The 24,921-nt window shown below is 36.8% G+C and overlaps 1 protein-coding gene across 2 annotated transcripts in view; it reads left to right on the forward strand.

Moving 5' to 3' along the window:
- Window positions 1-24,921, forward strand: part of NLGN4X (neuroligin 4 X-linked) — a 141,613-nt gene that overhangs the window by 41,074 nt on the left and 75,618 nt on the right. Inside the window, exons 2-3 of one of the 2 annotated variants that reach the window (XM_075133685.1) lie at window positions 12,716-12,775; window positions 16,371-16,523. In XM_075133685.1, the coding sequence (XP_074989786.1) occupies window positions 12,716-12,775; window positions 16,371-16,523 (213 nt within the window). The remainder of the gene's footprint in view (window positions 1-12,715; window positions 12,776-16,370; window positions 16,524-24,921) is intronic. The other variant, XM_075133693.1, reaches the window with a different exon arrangement.

Below are 24,921 nucleotides of genomic sequence, written 5' to 3' on the forward strand. Positions count from 1 at the left end.
ATGTAGCCATGGGTACAATTGGCTTTCTGGGCTGCAAACATACATTGCCATCTCATGTCCACCAGCATCCCCAAGTCTTTCTCAGCAGGGCTGCTCTCAATCCATTCATCCCCAGTCTGTATTGATACTGGGAATTGCCCAGACCCAGGTGCAGGACCTTGCACTTGGCATTGTTGAACTTCATGAGGTTCACACAGGCCCACTTTTCAAGCCTGTCAAGTTCCCTCTGGATGGCATCCCTTCCCTCAAGCATATCAACTGCACCACTCAGCTTGGTGTCATCTGCAAACTTGCTGAGGGTGCACTCAATCCCACTATGTCTTGGTGAAGATGTTAAATAGCACTGGTCCCAGTATGGACCCTTGAGGGACACCACTTGTTACTGGTTTCCACTTGGACATTGAACTGTTGACTGTAACCCTTTGGATAGCAGCCATGTAGCCAATTCCTTATCCATCTAATAGCCCATACACCAAACGCATACCTCTCCAATTTAGCAGCAAGAATGTTGTGGGGAACAATACCAAAGTCCTTACAGACGTCCAGATAGTTGATGTCCATAACTTTTCCCTTATCCAATGACGCAGTTATTCCACTGTAGAGGGCCACTCTGGATGGATTAGTCAGGCATGATTTGCCTTATTTAATTTTCTTTCTTTTCTTTCCTCCACTTTCTATGGCCAATTTTATGAGGGTTTTCTGGTAAGAAGTATGAAATTACCCACTGTGGTGCCTGAAAAGCAAAACACAACACAATGGACATTCTCAGCGTTTTCCTGTGTTGCTAAAAGATCTGGGCACAGGAGGATAAAAAGGGTGTGAGAACATGGCAACTGTCAGACAGACACGCATGTACAACCACATACACACACAGTGAAACAAATTAAATTTGTGGTTTGGCAGTTTCCCAGAAGAGCAACAACTACTACAAAGATCAGCTTTCACCTGGTGCTTTTTTTCCTTTCAAATTTTATCTCAGGTGAAAAACAGCTGGCAGAAATTGGGTGTTCTTTAGAGGGGAGGGAAGAGTTCAAGGGCACAGAGTAAGTTCATTCTGCAACCCATAGTCTTTGTCAGGAGGCTTTGAGCTTGAACAGGAGGTTTCATCAATGCCAGGAGAAAACTGAGGTAATACCCTGAGAGATTTGATCATAGCAATCTTTTTTGCTGTGTTTTTAAGTCTGATACCTTCTTGTTGTTGCTGTTAGTGGTAGGGAAGTTGGCTGTGGTGTCTATTTCTGTTTTGTTCCTGCAAGTGTATTTCAGTACTAATATGACTGACAGGGTAACAACAACGTACAGGCAGGTATAATTTGGACCAATGCTGTGCCAGTTCTACCTTCAGACAACCTCACTAACTCACTTTGTCAGTGACCTTCAACACACTTAAGCTCCATGGCTTATTTTACTGAGCAAAACTGCCAGTTATAGATAATTTCCTCAAATAGATGGTAGGTGTTTTAAATTGTAAATTGCACTGATTGAGACAAGGAAACATTCAGATCTTTTTTACAGCTGAATACAAATGCAGTACTAAGTTCTATTTTTTTTTTCCTGTAGGAACTGAAGTACCTATGACAACAGATAACATCAGCACACATACAATAATATTGCTTAAATAAACCAAAAGAAGAAAAGCTTGTCCTGTTCTTTTTCACAAGAACTATTTATATTTAGCCAAAGAAGACTGGAATTTGATTTCTCAGAAGTATTTGCATACATAAGCTGTATCATTTCACATACAATTCTATATAGTTCATATATGATTCCCTTTAAATGCAAAATTCAACTTGTCTTTCTTCAGGTGGAATATGGAATGCTGCAATTTCATTCTGTGCTTTCCCCCTCCTCATCGCTCTTCCCTAATATGTTTTCTGTGAAAACATCCAAAAATCTTACCAAATTAAGGACAGAAAAGTAATGTGAGAAATATTGTGTTTTCAAGCTCCAAATAGTATTGACTGAAAGTATTTTTTAAAGTTGTTGCTAGTATAGATTCATGAAAATCAAAATCCTATGATGACTTTATACATGAAGTCCTACAACTGCTTAACCCTCACTAATGCTGCATGTGCTAACTTTGCGTGTTACAAGCTGAAACCTCGTGATAACACAAACACAAAAGAAATTTCTGTTTCTTTTCTGGATTTTTTTTGTTTAAGTCTAGATCTGCTTCATTTAATTTCCAAGATCTCAGTGAGACTGGGAAGTGGTCTGATCATGAACTCCTTGCTTGTTACCCTCTATATCAATCTCCTGGCATTTGGATAGAGTTGCACTTATTCTAAGTGGCCCAATCCTAATATCTTGTCATCTCCAACTATCCTTCTGTGGAAATAATGAAAAAGTAGAATGCATTCTTTAGAAGTATGGTTTCTGCGTGTTTTATGTATAAGTCCTGGGGGTCAGTATTTCCCTTGGTACCTTCTCGCAGCGCAAGTTCTTTGGGACAAGATTTTTGTTTGGCGAAGTCATATATGTTTTCAGTACTGAGAAATAATGCATAAAATGTTTAAATGAACTTTCCTTTCCAGCTTTTATCTTATTTCCTAGCCATCTGCTACTCAATCCTAAGGAAAATATTTTCTGTGCATGTACTATTTTTGGAAGTATTAAAATAATTAAATATTCATATTTCAGATTATAAAGCTCTTCATTATATCCACCTTAGAGCTGGTCTTCCCTGAAATAGCTGTAATATATTCTATCCCATCTTTTCGTTTAATTTTTAATTTTTAACTCCTTTTATTAATATTTTAGTTGTTTGATAGTTTAATTGTTTAGTTGGTTTGATATTGCTAATTCCAGTAGGAATTAATGCATTGTTATGTGTAGATGAAGATGTCATTGAAACCAGTAGAGAAAAAATTGAAAACACTGGATGTGTTAAAAAAACCCACAAAAAACCTAGGAAAAAACCCTGAATGAAGTTTTGCATGTATCTATCTCCTTTGGATGTCTTATACAAAACTCCTACTTACCTGTAACAAACACTTCCATGATTCCCAAATAAAAACTAAGATGTCAGAGATCCAGTAAACATCAAAATTAGAAGTGAATATAGTGCCAAACTATTATATTATCTATTACAGTGGAATAAAATTACATTCTCACAGGATTCACTGAAATAACAAACACAATTATGTCGTGAATTCTCCAAAGGCAACTGCAAATTGGGCTTGTGTTCAAAATGAAGAATTAAAATAGCTGCATCAAATAATTAGAGGTATTCTTAAGAGTTGATTATTCAGCTCACAGCTTCCAGTGGTGCCTATAAATGCCCAAAGGGAGAGTTTGCACAAACAACTTCACCAGCTTGTGTTGTTCAGCTGTCTGCAGAGAGGGTGTATCAGTTACCTTTAGTTATTAAAACTGACTGTTAATTCACTTTTTTTTTTACACATTCATTTGCATTCCTTTTAAATGGGACATAGGTACTTATCCCTCTTAAGCTTATTTGAAAGTATTCATCCTTTAGTTATTGGTAGTGATAGGTCAACATTACTGAATTCTTTCTGCAAAGTCTAGTTACCTAGATTACCTAGAATGTAGTGACATCTAAGCTTGGGAATTTTGATTAATAACAAATGTTGATTTGTGCCTTCTAATTCAGAACTCCTATACTTTCTTGGAACTTAATTGTAGTATGATCATCATGATAACAACCTTATGCCCCTCTGCAGCTAATTGTACTCTACCCGTATCTTACACCCGCTGACTTGCCAGTGCAGTATATTACACATCTGGACAAAATTTGCAGTGGGATTTATATATCCTACAGGGGCTCTCCTGTTCTTGGATCTTTACTGTAGTATTTCCTGTAGACTTACTCATGGTCTCGGTCCTCAGACAGGACTGAAAACAGCTTCATCACAGTGCTGAAGCTTATGCATACTGGTATTTTCTTTGAAGTCAATGGGACTTCTCAAACGCCTAAAACTATGCGCCTAAGAGCTTTGCCAGCACAGAGCCAGCATATGTAACACAAAGGGAAAGAGTGTATTTTCAAACATTTCAGTTTATCGAACTGATTGTTATATTTTGGATATTGTAATTCAAGAAAGTAACATGTAGGTATCTTTTCCGAATTTCAGAATGGCTTCACTGATGTGGGAGGTGAGATGGGTGAAAGCAAATGCTGGGCTTCTACATAGCAGTATTGTGCACTCAGATATGTTAGAATTTTTACATTCACACCTCATCAAGTGCACCAATTTAGCAGAGAAATGTAAGCTATTTGAGGTCACTGCCACACTTTCATACTGACAGTGTTCCTCCTGATGCTTGTAGAGAAAAATATGTGCTTCTGTCTGAAATAATTTAAATAACTATATGGTAGATTTATGCTTTTTAATGAGGCTTTCATTATTCAATCAGTAAGCATTGCAGGCTCAGTCCAGTCCTCCGTCAAATAGAGCAGATTCAGTTATACTGGAAGTGCAAGAAACGCTCCCCTTATCTGTTGGAGGTCACTGAAAGTATAGGCTGCACAATGCCTTCTTTCTTTTGAGCCATTATAGATGGTTATGTCGAAGCAATCTACTGTATTTAGAAGACTAAGTTCTAGATGTAGTGCAACTTGCGTAACAAAAATCCTTATAAAAAAAATTACTGAATTTATGTAGCTACCTCATTTCTATATTAGTTATTAATCTTGTATAATAATAATGATTTATATATTAATAATTATAAATAAAAACAATCTGTTAAATCTTAATTTAGTAGTTTTAAAAATTATTCTTCTCAGTAATTTTTATTCAAAGCAATTTTTTTGCTAAAAAATGTCCCAAAATGGATTAGCACAAGATGAAGGATAAAACTTATTAGTTTTATGATTTTTTCCGGGATGAATAAATACAATCTAAATAAATGCAAATATTTTCAGAATAAGGAATAGCTTTCAGGTGTCTTTCTTTCAGTAACTATGACAAGTGTCCAGTGTAAATACCAGTGTTTATCTTCACAATAAACCTATGTTTAACAATCTTCTTAAAATGAATGGCTCACTTTCTTAAAATGAAATAAATAGAAAGCTTTGAAAAGTTTGACAAAAGGGAAGAGATACCCCATTTGCCCAAAGTTAAGGTTTTATCTTTTGCATCTTGCTTGGAATAAGAGTCAATAGCATTTAGCTGCTGAATACAGAATAGTATAATCAGAATGTAGACAGGCCAAAACTTCATGTAACGACATAGCTCCTAAGTGATAACTGTTGTTGCTATTTTTTGTAAGCTCTTTTTGGTCCTAGCCAGTGATCAGGATCACATATCATCTATATGGATAGTTTGAAGATTTTCCCTACCCTGAAACCTATGTGAATATTATATTTTCTTCATTGAGATGAATCCATATCAACATACTGGAATAAACTTGTAAGGAAAGGAACTCCCATATCAATCACAGAACTAATAACTCTTATTAAATGGTAGTAAACAATTATTTCCACAACATCCCTACTTTTGAAAAGTGCTTGTATCCTTCTGTGGAACTATACAGGACAGCACAGTCATTCTGTGTGACAATTAATATATTCCATTGCCCTGTATTAACTTGTTGGAAGATATAACCTCATTTAAAACATGTGAAACTGAGTGATGGACTGATTTAATGCACTTATTGTTGTCCAGGAAAACAGCTTATGGGAAGCACATAATTTAGGGCATGGAGTAGTCATTATTTCTGTCTTTATTTGGGAGGAACAGTATCAGAGAACTGCCATTTGTAAAATATTAAGAATTTCATCCCGCTTTCATTCTCTGTACATGGAACAGTTAATGCACAGAGAGATGCAAGCAATTTTTCTGAAAGCAAAAGTATGTGTAATATAGGCAACATAGAGTACAGAGCTGAGGTAATATTAGAATTTCATATATTTTATGCAACCCCTTTTTCAACCTTAGAATTTTTCTTTTTCAATAGAAGAGTCTATGTAGATTTTTTTATTGGTTCTCTAAAACTATTTGAAAGAAGCCTGTGAAATAGCATTTTCTTTTTGTTTTAATCCTCACTAATGCATGGAACACAAAGCTCTGTAGGGATTTTTGCTGCATTTTCTTACAGTCCATCCAATTTCGAATATGACACAAAATTGTCATTTAATTCTCTTTTCTTGAAAAGAAACCTTTCCTGGCTATATAGCAGCATCTACACATTTGCTGTGGTCTGGAATTCTAGCAATTTTTGTGTGTGTGTGTGTTGCAGCTGGAGTCATTAAGAACACAAATTCAATTATGTTACATGCTCCTTGGTTAAATGTTGCTGCTATACAGAGTTAGCAGTTGCAATCCAAGTGGTTTTGGTGGTGGTGGTGTTGTTAATGGTATCAGAATAATGCCCACTGTAATTGTGTGTCTTCTGCTATTCAGTGATAATACAGGAATTAAAACAAAACCAAACAAATCTAATTCAGGCAAATTTAAGTAAACTTCTGAGCTTTTGTTGGCTTCCACATTAAATACTACCTAGAACAGTAGGAATCTAAGTCTTCGTATTATTAAGGAGAGTGATGGAAGGCATCTAATTTATGGCTAAGGACTGCTTTGTAATCATTGAATGTGGCTGTTTGCTGGAGTTATGCACACTTTGACAGATTATAATTTAATTTTAACACCGTTATGGGAAGGGAGTGCCAGAGAATAAACCTGTATTCTTACTGGAAGACTATTAACTATATAGAGCTTTTTCATGTACATAAAGGTGTATATATTTGCATATATGTATACACCCACACAAAATTGCACACGCATGTTGCCAGTATTCAGTAAATAATTAAGAAATAATGCTTATTTAAATCTAGACAATATGCATATATTTCTCTTTCTCCAACTCAAATCAACAGGCTTCTAAAAATACAGGTATATAGATAGATATTTTGCCTTTCTTTGTGATCTCTCTTAACTTAGGTGATCCGTAGTCAACTTCTAAGACACTTTGACAAGCTATAATTCTCAATAATTGTTTTTCTCTGCTTTTATTTGAAATGCCAAATGCCTCTTTTGATCTTTCTACAGCTGCCAAATGAGAATTTCTTGGTACAGCTATAAAGGTAGCTGGAGAGCCTTGGCCATAGCCATGAGCCAGGGAGTTCTATGACATCCAAACTCCCCCACTGATAGATCCCTCTTTTTGGACATGAAATGACTTAAGGCTTGTGCACTAAGTGAGACTCAAAGTAAAGCTAACCCACCAGTCTTAGGAGAAATGCAGAAAGGAAAGTACAGTTCTGCTTTCCTATTGCTCCCTTGAGACTGTAATGAACTGTTGACTTGAGCTGATTGTAAAATTATAATAGTTCTCATGGGATGGGAAACCAAGAGCCTTAGAGATCTATTGAAAAGTCTGCATAAATAAGACGTATTTCTGAGAGAATGACTGTTAAATCCTGCTTTAATCTGGTTTGAACTGGAAGTTTCCAGAAGGTTGAGCACGCTCTGTGTGAAACTGGGAGGTCATACAACTAATAATGTGCTGTGTGATTTCTGAAAACTGAGCGCTTTCCCAAAATTAAATAGGGTCAAAAGGTGACAGATGGAGCAATTACATATAAAATGCAAAGAAATGGCATCAGCTTAAGCAGTAGTTGATAATTTTTTGCTGCCATTGGAGGCTTCAGAATGAATACCTAAAATGCAAGCACTGGTAAACTGCATGCATGGGACCTGACTACATTACATATATATGATACATATTATCTAAATGGAGGAAGATGTAGCATAAATTGTGAATACATCTGGGAAGACTTGCAACCCCAGAAAATCTGTTTCTGAATGAGATTTTTATTCATTACTAAAGGAAATGTGAGCGAGAGGATGTGCTTACAGTGGGGTGACTTCTTCATTTGTGATAGATGTATGCATGGCATCGAGAATGAATCTGGGAATACAAGGTGAATTTAATCCATAGATGAATGAAATCAAGTATTTTTTAAAAGTTAATTAGCACATGGGTCAGTGTTTCAGAATGAAAAACTTTCAAAGAGAGAGGTTTACTGAATTGAAGTTTACAACTGCATTGCACAGAGAGCTTTTTAGGAAGGAAAAAAGTAACCCACATGAAACCCTGCTTTATTATGGCTACGTTGACTGGCACTAGTTTGGAACTGGCTTATATATGCCTATGTTATCTGTATCTGTACTATCACACTATATCATTCTGGCAAGCAGAAATCCTTTACAAAGGAGGTTTGACACAGTTCAGTAAGGAATTACACCATGCCTTTTTCACTCAGCAATGAATCGAATTGTAGGACAAATGAGAAGAGGTCACCTAGCATTTAATATATAAGTTATGAAGTCACATCTTATTCTAGTTGTCATTAACAGTAAGGCCTCTTAGAACTTTCTAAAACATGAACTTTTATGTAAATGTAATCTTCAGTAGAGCTATGATATCTACAGCCTATTTAATATATGTAATTAAATAATTCCAGGCCTTGACCATTCGGAAAATAATTTCCCATCCTATTAACATTTTGAAATATTTTTCTTTGGTACTTTTCATCAGCATTAAAAGTGAAACACAAATCTTGCAAACCAAGAACTCCAGTCAACGCTAGGTTGGTCAATAGAGATACTCCTGGAATTCAGTGTTTAATGTGCTAGATTACCACTGCTATCTGCCCTGCTTTCTGCTCTACTGCCAGTTCCAGTTAAGACTTACCACCTATGTTTCATGTGGGATGAATGAGTAAACACTTAGACTGCAGAACGGCCAATCCTATAACACAGTGATAATGTTCACTTGGTGTATGGGAATCCAAGGCTAAAATTGGTGCTTCTGTGATTTTTATATATGTAGGGAAGAAAAATGTCCCAACCCTGAACACCCTCAAAAGAAGCCCCAAAGCACAGGGAAGCACTGATCTGTGGGACAGGCAGCCAGTGCTGGCAGCGAATTCTCCAGAGCCATGGGAGATTCCAAGTCATATGCCCATTCTGTCTCCTAGATTAACGACTTGAAGTGCAACCTTAAACTAACCTTAGAGGGATAGCAAGTCTTTTTGTTTCTTATGACAGGGAATACCATCTTCTTATAGAAGTTTCAGGACAAATGAATCAATATTTTTAACAAAAAACAGACAACATGGTTGGAAAATTCCAATTTTTTATCTCTGCATGAGATAATCTGTTTCTGGAAGCTTATATTTTCAAAAGATCAATATAATTTTTCTAAACAATTCTCCTGAATATCTGAAGTGTTTTTGGCACTACTGAAATAATTCCAACAACAACACTTCTGTTCTCCTCAAACAGTTGCGTACCAACATTATTACCACATGGCTTATATCAGAAATAGTGTGGCCAGCAGGACTAGGGAAGTGATCGTGCCCCTGTACTCGGCACTGGTGAGGCCGCACCTCGAATACTGTGTTCAGTTTTGGGCCCCTCACTACAAGAAGGACATTGAGGTGCTGGAGCGTGTCCAGAGAAGGGCAATGAAGCTGGTGAAGGATCTGGAGCACAAGTCTTATGAGGAGCGGCTGAGGGAACTGAGGTTGTTTAGTCTGAAGAAGAGGAGACTGAGGGGAGACCTCATTGCGCTCTACAACTACCTGAAAGGAGGTTGTAGGGAAGTGGGTGTTGGTCTCTTCTCCCAAGTAGCAAGTGATAGGACGAGAAGAAATGGCCTCAAGTTGCACTAGGGGAGGTTTAGATTGGATATTAGGAAAAATTTCTTCACCTCAAGGATTGTCAAGCCTTGGACCAGGCTGCCCGGGGAAGTGGTTGAGTCGCCATCCCTGGAGGTATGTAAAAGACATGTAGATGTGGCGCTTAGGGACATGGTTTAGTGGGCATGGTGGTGTTGGGTTGACCGTTGGACTTGATGATCTTAGAGGTCTTTTCCAACCTAAATGATCCTATGATTTTATGATTCTATGGCTAGTACCCACAGTATGAAAAAAATCCAATGTGGTAGGAACACAGAAACCCAGTTTGAGAACTCATTGATGTAATCCATTATATCAGATCTCAAAATAAATTTAAAAACCTCTCAAACCCAAGAACTTATTTGTAAAAATATATTTCAGTTACCAATAGACAAATGAAAGCTTGTTTCACAACACATAGAAGAAACACTCACATTGTAATTAAATATACTTTAGAATTACGTTAAGTTGTTCTGAAAATTGGTTACTCCATGATTTCTTCAAGCTGTGAAGAATGAACAAAGAAATAAAGAATATTTCAAATATTGCAGATAACCTTATGTCACATACCTGTATTATGTGATATTTGTGTCTCATCACATCTAGTAGCATGATGTGGTGACATTTTCTAAATTCTCATTACACTTGTGTTTTTCTTTCTGCAGTACACTGAGCAAGAGTCAATTCAGTAAGCACATTAGAGAGAAAATCCTTGCAATATGTTATTGATATATATATTGATGATTTTGAGGGTAATAGTAGCTGAACTAAAATGTTTTGAGACACATCTACTTCTTTCACTCAAGGTACTTTAGATATGGATTACGGTCTAAAAAAGTGCATATACAGTTTTTGTCTACAGGCGCTATATATATGTGGTCACATTGATTTTGTTGTTTTTAAATTCATATAAATGATACGTGGTAGTTGATTTTATATTTGGCATATGATGATCATATTTTTTTTTTATCAAACAATTAGAAAACTACCACACGGGTGCAACTAAGATCAAAATTTCTTCTGTTATGTGCTTTCAAACTTGTCTCTAGGTGGATTTATTGTCTATGAATAATTAGTTCTCATTAATTTTTTACATGAATCAAAAATAGTTTAAGGGCACTTTATGGATGGAGTACTTGGTTTATCTAAATACAAAATTAATTTTATTTGGGTAGCATTTGAGAAAGGATTCAACGTTCATTGAGCTGAAACTAATTCAGAAAAATATTAAAAAAAAAAGAACAAAACTTGAATGGTGACTGAGATTTAGAGCTTGTATCTAACATTTCTAAAAGAAATTGATAGATTAGAGAACATCTCTATTTAATTGAGAGTGATATTTTACCTAGTTAATTATGTACTGAATACATGTAACTGAATGCACTCGTGTACTACATACACAATAACTTGTGTACAACTGCATTGAAGATGGAGGCTTTCTGTGGAGATGGAGTCTCAGCCACTGCTTTTCTCATTTTGACTCACTAATCACAGTCACTGCATATATAATGGCAGTGTTTCCAGAAAATTTCTACAGAAAATCTGTATTCCGTCTGTATCAAAAAGACAAGTGCACAGAACCCAAAACTGTATATATTTACAAATCTTAAGCACTTTAGTAACAATTAACTACATTCTGTCTTACAATCATGAGAGTTACTTGAAACCTTGGATTTTGAGGGATATAGGGACATTTTTAATAGCAGCATAAAAGGAAGTAATAAATTAATTATTTTAGCTAAATTTGATATCTCTGTGACATATTCAGACTTCATACACGAACTCACACATGAACAAGTTAATAAAGTGTACTGTTCTTTTTCAGTATGGCTTGAAAACACACTTCCAAATAAAGACAATTAGTAAAAAAAATGATTAAAGTGGTGACTTAGACCATTTTATTTGTTTAGTAGCCATATTTCATTTCTAAACTAAATTAGAAATTGAGTTTCCTATTCATGTTTCACTCTTTATCAAGTAAACTTTTATATTACAGAGGGTTACTTGCTGCAGGAGTAAGAACAGTATAATGAAACGTTGGGTGCAAGGATAGCTTGGTGTCATTTTTTTTTTTTTTAGTCAGAAAACAGGAGTATTGCCCAAGGAAAGGGGTGGGGAAAACCATGTTTATTTCCTCTTGATCCCATAAGCACAAGCTATGGCATGTGCTTGGACATGTGTGTGTATGTGTGTGTGCATCTGTGTGTGTGTGTGTGCATGTACACACCTCAAAAGTATTTTGAGAAAGCATGTTGAATACAAATTAAATTTTATTCTTTACTAAATCTTCTAATAAATAAGTGCATGTTCTTTATCATGGTAAGTAACTGTTTTCAATTAATTTCTAGGTTTTTCTGAAGAGCATGAAATGTGGTATAATATGAACCAAGGCTACTTTTGGACTGATTTAATGTCTGGGATTGATTCAGCTCTGTTTTACCTTTGTTTACAGTCTGTTGTTTTAAATATCTTTTTGTTCGTATGGGAAGCAAGATTAAATTTATGGTTTGTCTTGGTGCATTCAAGTTGTGTAAGACTCAATGATAATTTTATTTGCATTGGTTCCATCTACAGTTCAAGTTGTGGCTAATTCTTAATAGATCCTAATGAGGAATTCTTAGGAAATCCTAATGGGATGAATAAAACATTAAGTCATTGAAGATAGTGACTGAAGGCATTATTTCTTCAAGGTTACAGAACAGAATGAAATAAATTTCATTTCTTAGTAGAAACCATAATTTGGTAAATTTTTAATATACTTTTTTGGTTTATATTATTCTTTTTTAATAGCACATTAATTTTGTTTTTGCAGAAATCACTTTTAACAGAAATAACTGCATTGTCACAGAATACGATACATTTTTTCAAATATTTTCAATTTGTTCTTCTTGACACTTTATGTTTATGTGCAGTTTGCATCTTTTTGTTTTTCAATTTCAAATGTAACAGATTTTGACATTTTTGTTACATTTTTCTTTTTTTTGTACTAGTGTTTTTTTTTTTTTTTGAGAACCTGCTGTTTTTGAATTCTCTTTTTTCCCTTTATTCTCCTCCTCACTATGATCCCAGGAGCCAACACAAAGAAAAGCGCAGATGATATAACCAGTAATGATCGTGGTGAAGATGAAGGTATTTTTTTTTTTTCAAAGCTCGACCCTGATGCATGAACATAAACTTTTTAATTTTTATTATAATAATCATTATTATTGTTATTGTTATTGCTGTTATTTCAACATGATTTTTAGTCCCTTATTTGCAGAAGCACTCTTTAGTGTGCTTCTTTATTTTCTTCTTTAGAAATTCCTTTCATTGTTTTTCTTTTTAAAATCCAAATTAGCATATAGATGACTGCAGTTCCCCTGTGATGTAGGTGTAAAGGTTATTTCTAAATATGTGGGAAGTGAATAACATAAATATTATTTGAAACCACATACTTTTCCCCCCCTATTCTTTCTTAGGTTGAGAAAATGGAATTTAAAAACATGCATGTGCTCTTTTCCCTCCTACATATTTTGTAAATTCACCTGTTTGAAATTCATGAAAAACCTCACATATATCCTTCCTTTCACTTCCACTGTTTCCCCAGTGCACATGCTGTATATTGATGCAGTTGAATTGTGCTTTGTCTTTGCTATTTTTATTTACTTATTTATTTTTTTTCTCACAGGATGTGGTTTATTTCAGGACACAAAAATAAAGGAAGCTGTTGATGTTTCTTTATTGTTTTTTTCCTGTAATCAGCTAGCCTCTGAGATACATTCATTCTGACTCTGACCACGTTCCCACTGAAATCAATGACAATCATTTTCATTGACTTCTTTCAGAGTTGGATTGGATTCCCTAAAAGGAAATGTTAAAGTTCACAGTGAAGTACACCAAAAAAGTTTTACAAGGAAATATTTTTTTCTTGTCTTGGCACAGCAAAGCTAGTTAGGATGCACCGAAATAGAAGGAAGTCATGAAATCTTCCTCTATTCTCACCCTTCCTTTTCATTAAAGTTACACTGACAGTTTATTTTACTTTATATATTTACCAAATTAAGAAAAATATTTTCAAATGAATTGAGAAGGTAACAAACTTGGGAAGTTTATTGGTCTGGTTTTGGAGCAATGTGTTTCTTATTCCTCTCATGCTTGGCCAATCTGAAGTGTTATTCCATGTCTTTTCCTCTTTTCTTCTATCTGACATCAGTTCAAGTAACTTTGAAACATTTGTCCTCTCTGTTCCCCTTAGAATCATGCCCACTGAAGTGAGGACACTATCTCCTCTTTTTCTGGGAGTTCAGCTCAATTGTAGCTACTCTATCCATATATAAAATACCGTAATAAGAATCTCTGGTCTTTGATTCACACTGGTTGCCCTCTACTGTACCACCTTCATTGCTGAATTACACTATTTCTTATAACACAAAAATGCTGTGAGAATACTCCAGAATTACTATTATTTTCTGAATATCACCCTCCTATTTCTGTGCAACAGATTTTTTAAAATTATGGTGTCATCATTTGCTATACCATATTCTGTAGTTAATTTTAAAACAAAAGATAAGTAACAAGCAAAACCAAAATTGCTTTAAAAACTTAAGAACATAGATATTGGATTATGAATCCATTATTATTCAAACTTCTTAAAAAATTATAAAACGTTAGGGTTTCATGATTAATAAGGGCATCCACTTTCGATCTAAGCACATAAAGCATGGAGCTCATTTCCTTGATGTTGAAGCTAATCATGTTCCCATTGAAGGGGAAGAGGAAACCTCCCATTGACTTCAGCAGTAAAAGATTCAAACTTCAGGTAGAACTATGTAATAAGGAAAAATTAAATATAACAAATCATGCCATGAGACTTTAGAAAGAGAAAGGAAGGGTAATTCAGTAACACAAACAATTGTGTTAACTAATTGTTGCTTTCATTTTTTGAAGGCTTAGCTGAACCTTCACAGAAGAAACACTTTCATGCACTTTGCTGAAAATGCTGAGAATAAAAAAAATACATCCACTAGAATGTACTTCATTGCTTTATATGATCTGTTTAATGGCTGCATTACTCTTATAGTCACAATAATTAAAAAGATCTTATCATAAAACCTTTTGTTCTGCTGCTCAAGTACAACACATAAAATGCAACATGTAAAGCATGTATCTTTTTATGTAAAGAAGGCGGATTCTATGAGAAGCCTTAAACTCTGACAACTAGACAGGTGTACATTGGAGCCTGAACATATGTTCCTTGCACTCAGCTGACAATTTTTGATATTTAGGGTAGTGCATACACATAAGTAAAGTAAAAGTGAGCCATAAGAATATGACGAGTCATAATTTACCTTTAAATATGCTCAAATTAGTTCCCCATATACAAAATATTATATATGTGGTGCCTCATTGCTGATCACATTTTTGGTATCTTAGAGTATTTCCTAACAAACCTGAGGAGAGGGAAGAGTTTTGGAATGCTTTCAAACCCAGGTCCCCTACCTCCAGGTATTTAGCTCAGCTTTTTCTTCCTCCACTTCCCTTTTCCACTGTTCCATATATGCTTATCCTATCCAAAAGAGAACACAGCTTTTTTTTTTTTTTTTTAAATCCTGATTGAATAGTCAGAGACTCTGCTTTCCCTTGTATGTTGTACTATACGACTGAAAGAAGTGCTCCTGTTCCATATGCAGATACACTGAATTATTTGTAAAATATGTATATAACTAATGCAGCTCACTGAATTGCCCTCTGCTTTTTAAAGGAGCTTAGCCCCTGTTCCCACCATTTCTGTAGAGAACATAAGTTCCTAATTTAGGTAGTCTGAACCATCCCTGCGGTCAGGAGCCTAACTTTTTTGTTATTAGAGGAAGAGATATGAATCCAGTCCTAAATATACCCCAAATCATTGATTAGTGCATCTTTATAACTCACTCAGAAGTATGAAAATATTACTATCATTTTCATTTAACTTTATTTTAGAAGTAAAGACCCAGCTGTTTATCTGTTTGAAAGTAGTCAAGTGCTTTTCTGCATATACAAAAGATCAGCCATACCATTAAGGAGCTTTAATTCAAGGCTGTTCTTTAAGGCTTAGCTACCATGACAAGGAAAAGTACAACACAAAAGACTGTTTGCTTTAAATACAAAAAATCTGAGCCATGAATTCACATAAATTCTCTTTGTTTGTTAATTCCTAGGCTATTTGAAAGAAGGAACAGTTTACTATGTTTACTTCTATCAGAACAATTTGATTTTATGATATTATCTCTTACTGAACTATTGGGAATATAATTTCAACAATTATGTCTCAGTGAGGAAGGGAAAGTATGGATCATTATTGTCATTTTATTATTAAAGGTACAGATATTTCTATATTGGCATATACTTGAATCAGAATATTCTAAAAAAAAAGACAAGATCATTCGCATAATTTGATTTTTCTCTTTAGGCTTTTAGACATTTATATTAAAATTAAATTCCTTGTAATATTGAAGGCATTTCAAGTGTTCTGAGAACATTTCAGAGGAAATAGTATTTGAAGTAACCAAGACAGATATTCAAACTATAAATATTAGGCTTGTAGGATGATCCTAAACTGTGTAAGCTAGCCGATTAAAGTGGTGGTGATTGCACTGAAAACATAGCAAATAATTAAGAATGTTTTTAGCACTGTTATGAATAGTTAATGCCATATTTCCGTATTTTTTATTACTTTATTATGTTTTCCTTACTTGAATTTTTTCAGACATTCATGATCAGAACAGCAAGAAACCTGTTATGGTCTACATCCATGGTGGATCTTACATGGAGGGTACTGGCAATATGATTGATGGCAGCATTCTCGCAAGTTATGGAAATGTCATTGTTATCACTCTCAATTACAGGCTGGGGGTTTTAGGTAAGTGACTCTTTTCTTCATCACCAAATGCATAAAAATATTTTATTGCTTAATTTATCTACTGATCGATCATAGATCCTTGGGCCAGTTTCGGTTTTAAAACAGAACATTCTTGCTGGTGGATAGTTTGACTGTATTATATTAATTTGAACTTTGTTCAATATTTCATGGAAACTGGGCTGGGCTACATGTCCCCTTCTCTTTGACAACTACCTTCACCTTAGACAAAAATGACTGGATGTTTATAATCATGTTAGTGCTGGTTTATGTTCAATTTCTCATCATATCATATTTGCTTTTGGCTCAGTGATTTAACAAGTTTTGAGAACTTGTATCTTTTTCTCATTAAAATCTTCTTAATTCGATGTTAAAAAAAAGAAGAAAATTAATCAAGAATGAGTACTCCCCAGTTTCAAAACAGTTGGTAATGGTAGGAAGAGGGAAAATATTACTGTTTATCTTTATTTATTATTTTTGTGTATAAATTGTTTTTTAGGACAGAAGATGTAGAGGTAATACAGACAAAGCAGGCTAAATACACTGACGGAATTTATGTTGCAGGTAATCTGGAGACCTGGGGTTTCAAGGAGTGATGTAAAATTATCTTCCTAAATATAAGGAACTCCATAATCATGAACTAAGACAAATTAATATTTCTGTCTTTCAAACAGAACAAGAGCTGCATCTTCTTGACATTATAAATATTATTCTGTCAGCATTAGATTGAATAACAAAATAACCTTAGATCCATGAGAGCAGATCAAAAATCTTTTTTGCTTTCTCTGTGATTCTGACTCCTGGATGTTAGCATGTACCAGGCTTTTCTCTAAATGAAGGTTTACTTATTGAAGTTCTACTTTTCCATAGAAAATTAAGCTAAAAATTTGCTCATAATAGCAGACATTAAAAATATTTTTTATCTTAATGAAAAAGCATATCGTCTATATAGGATAGCATATAGACTGCTGGAATGTTCATATTTCCAGCATTTTAGATACACAAGGTAAAGTATAGTAATTTTTGGTGTTTTTTTTTTTTTTTAATTTAGAATGGCTTTTACAAAGTTTTTTAATCTTGTTTTTCTTGATAGCAAATCTGATCTATATTCTTGGCATGTGCTATTTTGGAACACAGGAAACTCTTTTGCTGAGTTATCTATTAATGTGGTTAATGTGTTTCAACAATGTTCTAGCTCATCAGAGTACTGAGAATTTTTTTATTGTCCCTGATTTTGACTCTTGTTTAAGTACAAAAGAGCATTTTTTCTATATTAGAGTCAGATTTAGACATAAAACCAGGAATATAAGAAGATATTTTGGTATATTTATGTATGCAATCTTGGTACTCAGAAACACACCCAAAAAAAGAAAAAAAAAAAAAAAGAAAAAAAAGGAAAGTAAAATATAAGTGAAGAACTCAAGACTGTTTAAAAAAAAAAAAAAAAAGATTGTTGTTGTTGTTGTCAAATAAAGTGTATACCCAGGAACTTGGTAATAGTTATTTATCTGTAAAAAAGCTTATTTAATTGTTCTCTTAAAAGGTTTTCTCTTGTTTTCTTAAAACTAAAATTGTTGAAGGATAGAGATGATTATAAGTAGTTTAAAAAGTTTCATTGTCCAGCTGCCTCATATTAATTTAAAGGAAAAAATGCAGTATTTGCATTGATGAACTCCTATTTTATGTATTTATATTGAAAACAAATAAAAAACCAGAATGTTATATTTTTATATTGTGGCATTTAAGATAACAGGCACAATACAGAGACATTCATAGAAGAAACTGAGAAGTAATAACTGTGAGGATTTTAAATGGATTAGGAAAAATACACTGTGATATTTGGCATTAAATACTGCTTCTCAACAGTGGCAAATGTAACTTTGAGACACTACAGAATTTATTCTTTATTATAGAAGGTCTATGTTTGAATTAGAAATACAGAAGATATTCAGAATATGCATTTAACACTTAAAAAATCACAGGAATTGCGTTTTATGAGCATATTTCTGTTTTTTTCTTCCTGGGTGAAATGTTAATGTGATCCTTGAGAATGCATTAAGTTCTGCCTGGACATTGGAAGATGTTAGGTGAATTCCATGTATTTTTTATTTGCTTCATTTTTTTAAGTAAAAAAATGAAAAAGAGAACGCAAATTTCTTCAGGTAAACAACCATATGGAAAACAAATATGATTATTCATAAAAGTTAAAAAAGTAACATAATTATTATGACACACAATTTGAAGATTGACAATATCTGTATCCATTTCTTCTAGTCCGGATTATCTTCTTTTTGAAAGATATACTTATTTCTGTAAATCTGGTGTGTTTCAGATGCATTTGATGTGTAAGTTTGTACATAAGAGGACACATACAAACCTGACTTTAATGACAGAGATGTGTAATTCTATCACTATTATCACATCCTGTGACGGAGGAATATGCATTGAATTGATCACAATGATGAGTTACTGAAGACCCTTTATATATATATTTTTCCTTCCTCTGGAAAATTATCACTTGAATGGACCTGAATGCTGGATGTTATATTTACCATAAATGTTAGTTCTGTTCTTGAGGCACATTAAATTATTTTCCTTTCAGGCTATATTGTGTCATTAACAGCAGTAGATAGAAAACCTGTTAGGACTGCATAGATAATCACTGGATGATATTAGCCAGACAAATCATAGAATCATAGAATGGTTTGGGTTGGAAGGGACCTTCCAAGATCATCCAGTCCAACCTGTGGGCAGGGTCATTTTTCACTAGATCAAGTTGCTCAAAGCTCCATCCAACCCGACCTTGAACACTTCCAGGGATGAGGCATCTACAACTTCTCTGGGCAACTTGTTCCAGTGTCTCACCACTCTCATCATAAACAATTTCTTCCTTCTATCCCATCTAAATCTACCCTCTGCCAGTTTAAAACCATTGCCCTTGTCCTGTCACTACAGGCCTTAGTAAAAAGTCTCTCTCCATCTTTCTTATAAGCCCCCTTCATGTAATGAAAGACCACAATAAGGTCTTCCGGGAGCCTTCTCTTCTCCAGGCTGAACAACCCCAACTCAGCCTTTCTTCATAGTAGAGGCGTTCCAGCCTTCTGACCATTTTTGTGGCCCTCCTCAGGACCCCCTCCAACAGGTCCATGCCTTTCTTATACGGGGGACCCCAGAACTGGATGCAGTACTCCATCTGGGGTCTCATAAGAGTGGAGTAGAGGGGGAAAATCACCTCCCTTGACCTGCTGGCCGTGCTTCTTTTTATGCGGCCCAGGATAGGATTGGTTTTCTGGGCTCCAAGTGCACATTACTGGTTCATGTCTAATTGTCTCATCCACCAGTATCCTCAAGTCCTTCTCCGCAGGGCTGCTTTCAATCCATTCATCCCTCAGTCTATATTAATACTGGAGATTGCCCTGACCAGGTGCAGGACCTTGCACTTGGCCTTGTTGAACTCCTCAAGGCTGTCAAAATCCCTCTGGAGGGCATCCTTTCCCTCTAGCACATCAACTGCACTACTCATCTCTGTGTTGTCTGCAGGCTTGCTGAAGGTGCACACAATCCCATTACCTATGTCATTAACGGAGATATTAAATAATATTGGTCCCAGTATGGATCCTTGAGGGACACCACTTGTTACTAGTTTCCACTTGGACATTGAGCCAATGACTGTAACTCTTGAGGATGTGGCTATCCAGCCAGTTCCTTATCCATCTAACAGTCCATCCATCAAATGCATCTCCCTCCAATTTAGCAACAAGAATGTTGCGGGGGACCATATCAAAGGCCTTACAGAAGTCCAGGTAGATGACATCAGTTGCTCTTCCCTTGTCCATTGATACAACCACTTCATCATAGAAGGTCACTAGATTAGTTAGGCATGATTTGCCCTTGGTGAAGCATGTTGGTTATGTCTAATCACCTCCCTGTCTTCCATATGCTTTGACATGCCTTCCAGGAGGATCTGTTTTTTGATGTTACTGGACATGGAGGTGAGGCTGACTGGTCAGTAGTTCCCAGGATCCTCCTTATTACCCTTTTAAAAGTCACTGGGGACTTCCTCTGACTGCCATGACTTTTCAAATATGATGGAAAGTGGCTTAGTGACTACATCTGCCAATTTCCTCAGGACCCTGGGATGCATCTTGTTGGGTCCCACAGGCTTGTGTATGATCAGGTTCCTCAGGTGGTCTCAAACCTGATCTTCTCCTACAATGGGAGGGACTTTTTCCCCCAATCTCTCCTTGAGGTTCAGGGACTTGACAGATGTGGGAAGAGAGATTACCAGGGAAAACAGGGGAAAAAAATTGTTGAGTACCTCAGCCTTCTCCATGCTAGTTCTCACTAGTTCTCCTGTCTTATTTATTGGGGGGGGGGGTACATCTTCCTTTTCTGAGCAACGTACCTGTAAAAGCCCATCCTATTATTCTTCACATTTCTTGCCAAATTCAGCTCCAGCTGTGCCTTAGCTTTCCTGATCCCATCCCTACACACCCAGGCAGCATCCCTATGGTATTTCCAGGTAGATGTCCCTGGTTCCGCTGCCTGTGCATTTCCTTCTTACACTTCAGTTTGACCAGGAAATCCTTACTGAGACAAGCTGGTCTCCTGCCTTTCTTGCCCAATTTCTTACATGTGGGAATCAAGAGCTCTTGTGCTCTAAGAAAAATGAACCTTAAAGAGCTCTGTTCTGCTCCTTTATCCCTGAGGACAGTTTCCCAGGGGCTCCCAGGTCCTGATCCTACTCTTCACCTGGCCCATATCCCTCAAGATTGTGAATTCCACCAAGGCATGATCACTGCAGCCTAGGCTGCCACCAATCTTGACCACTTTTGCTAGTTTATCTCTGTTGTTAAGCCACAAGTCCAGTAATGCTTCTCCTCTGTTTGGGCTGTCTGTCACCTGGATTAAGAAATTATCCTCGAAGCACTCCAAGAGTCTCCTGGACTGCTTACAGCTTGCTGTGCTGCTCTTCCAGCAGATGTCAGGGTGATTGAAGCTTCCCAGCAGGATCAGAGCCTGCGAGCATGATGCTTCCTGTAGTTAAGTGAGAACACTTCATCTACATCCTCCCCTTGATTGGGCAGCCTGTAGTAAATACCAACGACAAGGTTTCTTTTGTTGGCTTAACCTCTAATTTTCATTTTCATAAGCTCTCAAACTGTTCATCACAGTTTTTCAAAGACGGCTGTGTGTAGTCAATCCATTTTTTTATATGCAGGGTAACCCCCCCCCCCACCAGTTTATAGTCATTGATTGCAGCACTCCGGTTGTGTGATTTGTCCCACCACGTTGCAGTGACAATAATTAGATGATAGCTTTCTAGCTGCACAGTGGCTTCCAGCTCCTTTTGTTTGTTACCCATGCTGCGTGCATTGGTATAGAGACACTTCAGTTGGACTATCGACCATGTCACCTTTTTAAAGGAAAATGCTCTAATTCCTTCGAGGCATTTCATAAATGTTCTCCTGTTGGTTTCTAATATATCAGCAGCCCCCGGCCCTTCTCTGTTACCCCAAACTCCAGCCCCTTCCCCTGCTAAATCTAGTTTAAAGCTCTCCTTTTAAGTCTGGACAGCTTGCTGGAAAAGAGACTCTTGCCTCACTTGATCAGATGAATCCCATCAGCTCCCAAGAGACCTGGCTTCTCAAAGGTGGATCCATGATCATAGAAGCCAAAACCTTGAGTATAGCACCAGCTACACAGCCAGGCATTCACCTGTTCAATTTGCCTCCCCCTTCCTGAACCCCTTCCTGTGACTGGGAGGATAGAGGAGAACCCCACCTGTGCTGATCCTTTTAATATTGCTCTGAGGGGCATATAGTCCAAGTTGCCTTGTAGCAGTATCAATAAACCCTACATGGAACAGTAGGAACAGATGATACTCTGTAGGGTTCATCAGGCTTGGCAACCTCTCAGAGGTGTCACAAATGTGAGCTCCTGGTAGGCAGCAAACTTACCTAGAGAAATTACCTGGATGGCAAATGGTGCTTTGGCTCTCAGTAGGGAATCTCCAATTCCTAATACTGTGCTGTTCTGGTGGCAGTGGTTCTAATGCAGGTGGGTGGTTGGATCAAGTTTGTATGGTTGGCTTTTTCCAGATCCTGTCCATTACTCATATGCTCTTCATTCTCCAATCCCAGAACATCGTGTCTGTTATGTAGGATCACTTCAGGGGATGGCAAAAGGTTCTTCTTCTGCCCTCAGCAGAGACATGGGTCCAGTCTCCTTCATCTTGTAAGTTACTTGTGTCAGACAGCTCGAAGTTGGATTCAGGCATACCTTCCCCTTGCACAGCCTTTAAGGCAGGTCTGTGCTCAGGCTGGGACAGTGCACAATGCCATGTTTCTATCTCCTGCTCACATTTCTGGATACTGTATTGCCTGTTGAGCTCCTCTGGTAACATAGCTCCTTGTCTGAGGAGTTCCTCCAGCTGGGCATACTTGCAGCTATCACATCCACTGCTGCCTTCAGATGCTAGAGGGACTTCCAGATTCTGGAGCTCCATGCAAGCTAAGGTGTGGACAGCTATTTCAGTCCTTGGGAGGTCTATTTTGGGTGGAGATATCAACATAGGTAGGCTGCAGTGCTTCCATTCAGGTTTCTTCTACAGCCTTGCAGTTGTGGTTGGTGGACACCACTTTCTTTCAGCAGGTCACAGTCTCCTTATAGTTCTCAGAAAAAATATCCCACTTATAAAATGATAATTCTTTTGAAAGACATTGTTCTTCTAATTCTAATTCCCTGGAGACCTCAAGCTTCTGAGAAGGCTTGCGCAGCCATCAGCTAGCTGAGGCGACCATCGGGGCTGCAGCCAAAGCCTGCGCACGAGCAGAGCAGGCAGCAGCCTGATCACTGGCAGAGTTCACAGCTCTTCCCACATGTCCTGCCATGCAAACTGCCACACAAACTGCTGACACCACTCCTAACTAACGCCGTCCCTGTTTGCACAACCTGTTAGCGGTGCTCCCCGTGGCTGGCGTTCCCCAGGGGCTCGTTACATGCAGCTTCCTGTTGTTTGAACCGGTCATGGGGACAGCCTGCAACATCCCACTCCTGCCCACCCCTCTCACGAGACCTATCTCCTGCTGGTTGGTACCTCCCCCACCAGCAGCCCAAGGGTGCTGGGGGCCCAGAAACTCCCTTAGACACCTCTTGGGGACCTCACAAGCCTCGCACTGCTCTCGACAGAAGGCAACTGCTGCTGCTGCCACCGTTGCTAACATCAGCTTCCCAAGGTTTAAATTGAGGGGACGAATCCCAGTTTGAATCCCTGGGAACAAATTGATAACAGTGATTGCATATGTTTAAGAAAGCCTGGATTTTGGAAATACATCTTCATAGATGAGGGAAAATGAAAATTTTTAAGGACCACTTACTTTACCTGACTATCCTTCACTGAGTTTGACCTCAAGAAATACCTATACAGCCATGGAATATTTGTCAAGCTAATAGAATATAAACTATATGGGTTTCTTTTACTGCCTTCTGATATAATATAATTTTAATTATATGTAATGGAATTTATGATCATCGTATAACTTAGTAAAAGTCTTATGATTTGAAAAGACCTGGTTTTAACACACAACACTGCACCTTTTGAATTTTAAACCCAGGTTTTAGCAGGCACCATAAACACAAGGTTTCTCTATCTTTTATAGGTGAAAGTCTGGTTGCCTATTGGCTATAACCGAGATACTGAAACTTCTAGTCTCAAGTTAACCAGAAGGCAGACATCCCAGACAGAAAAAAGGCTTTACTTGCAGTAGCTGTAACATGGTGACCTTCAGGGCTATAAAAGATTTTAACAGGATGATAGAGACAAATATCTTCATCTCTATCTTTTCTTTTTGCGTCTAGCTAAAATATAAGCCTTTAGATTGTGCACTGAAAAATATTTTTCTGTAACTCCAGAATACAGAAGGACCACATTTCCTCTCCGTCTTGGAGGACTGCAGAGCTGCTCTGGGAATAAGTACCTCATCTCTCTCTCTCTCTGTATTCAAGTAGCACTATGGCAAAATAGCAGACAGCTGGGCCCAAGACTTTCCAACATTTTAATTACCCTTCTCTATCCTTTGAAAAAAACACTTCCGGAATTATTCTTCCTGAGATTTCTAGACCCCCAAGCATGCATGCAGCAATAATATGGGTTGTTGATGTTATTTTTAGAAGGCCATATTTTCCCTTTGAGTATAAGTTTACATTTATCAAAATATATTCCCTGGATAGGATCCTTTTGGGACAATAAAATAGAAAGATTTAGCTTTTCCTTTTATTTATTGTAGTGGGTCCTATCCAAAGTGGAGTGCTGCAGTGCTGAGTTTAATTTCTTGTGCACTTTAGGGTTTGGGAGGATCCTGTCTCTGCCCAGCTCAGCAGTTTCTGCTCCTACTCATAC

The sequence above is a fragment of the Calonectris borealis genome, chromosome 1, assembly GCF_964195595.1.
Source record: "Calonectris borealis chromosome 1, bCalBor7.hap1.2, whole genome shotgun sequence".
Taxonomy (NCBI): Eukaryota; Metazoa; Chordata; class Aves; order Procellariiformes; family Procellariidae; genus Calonectris; species Calonectris borealis.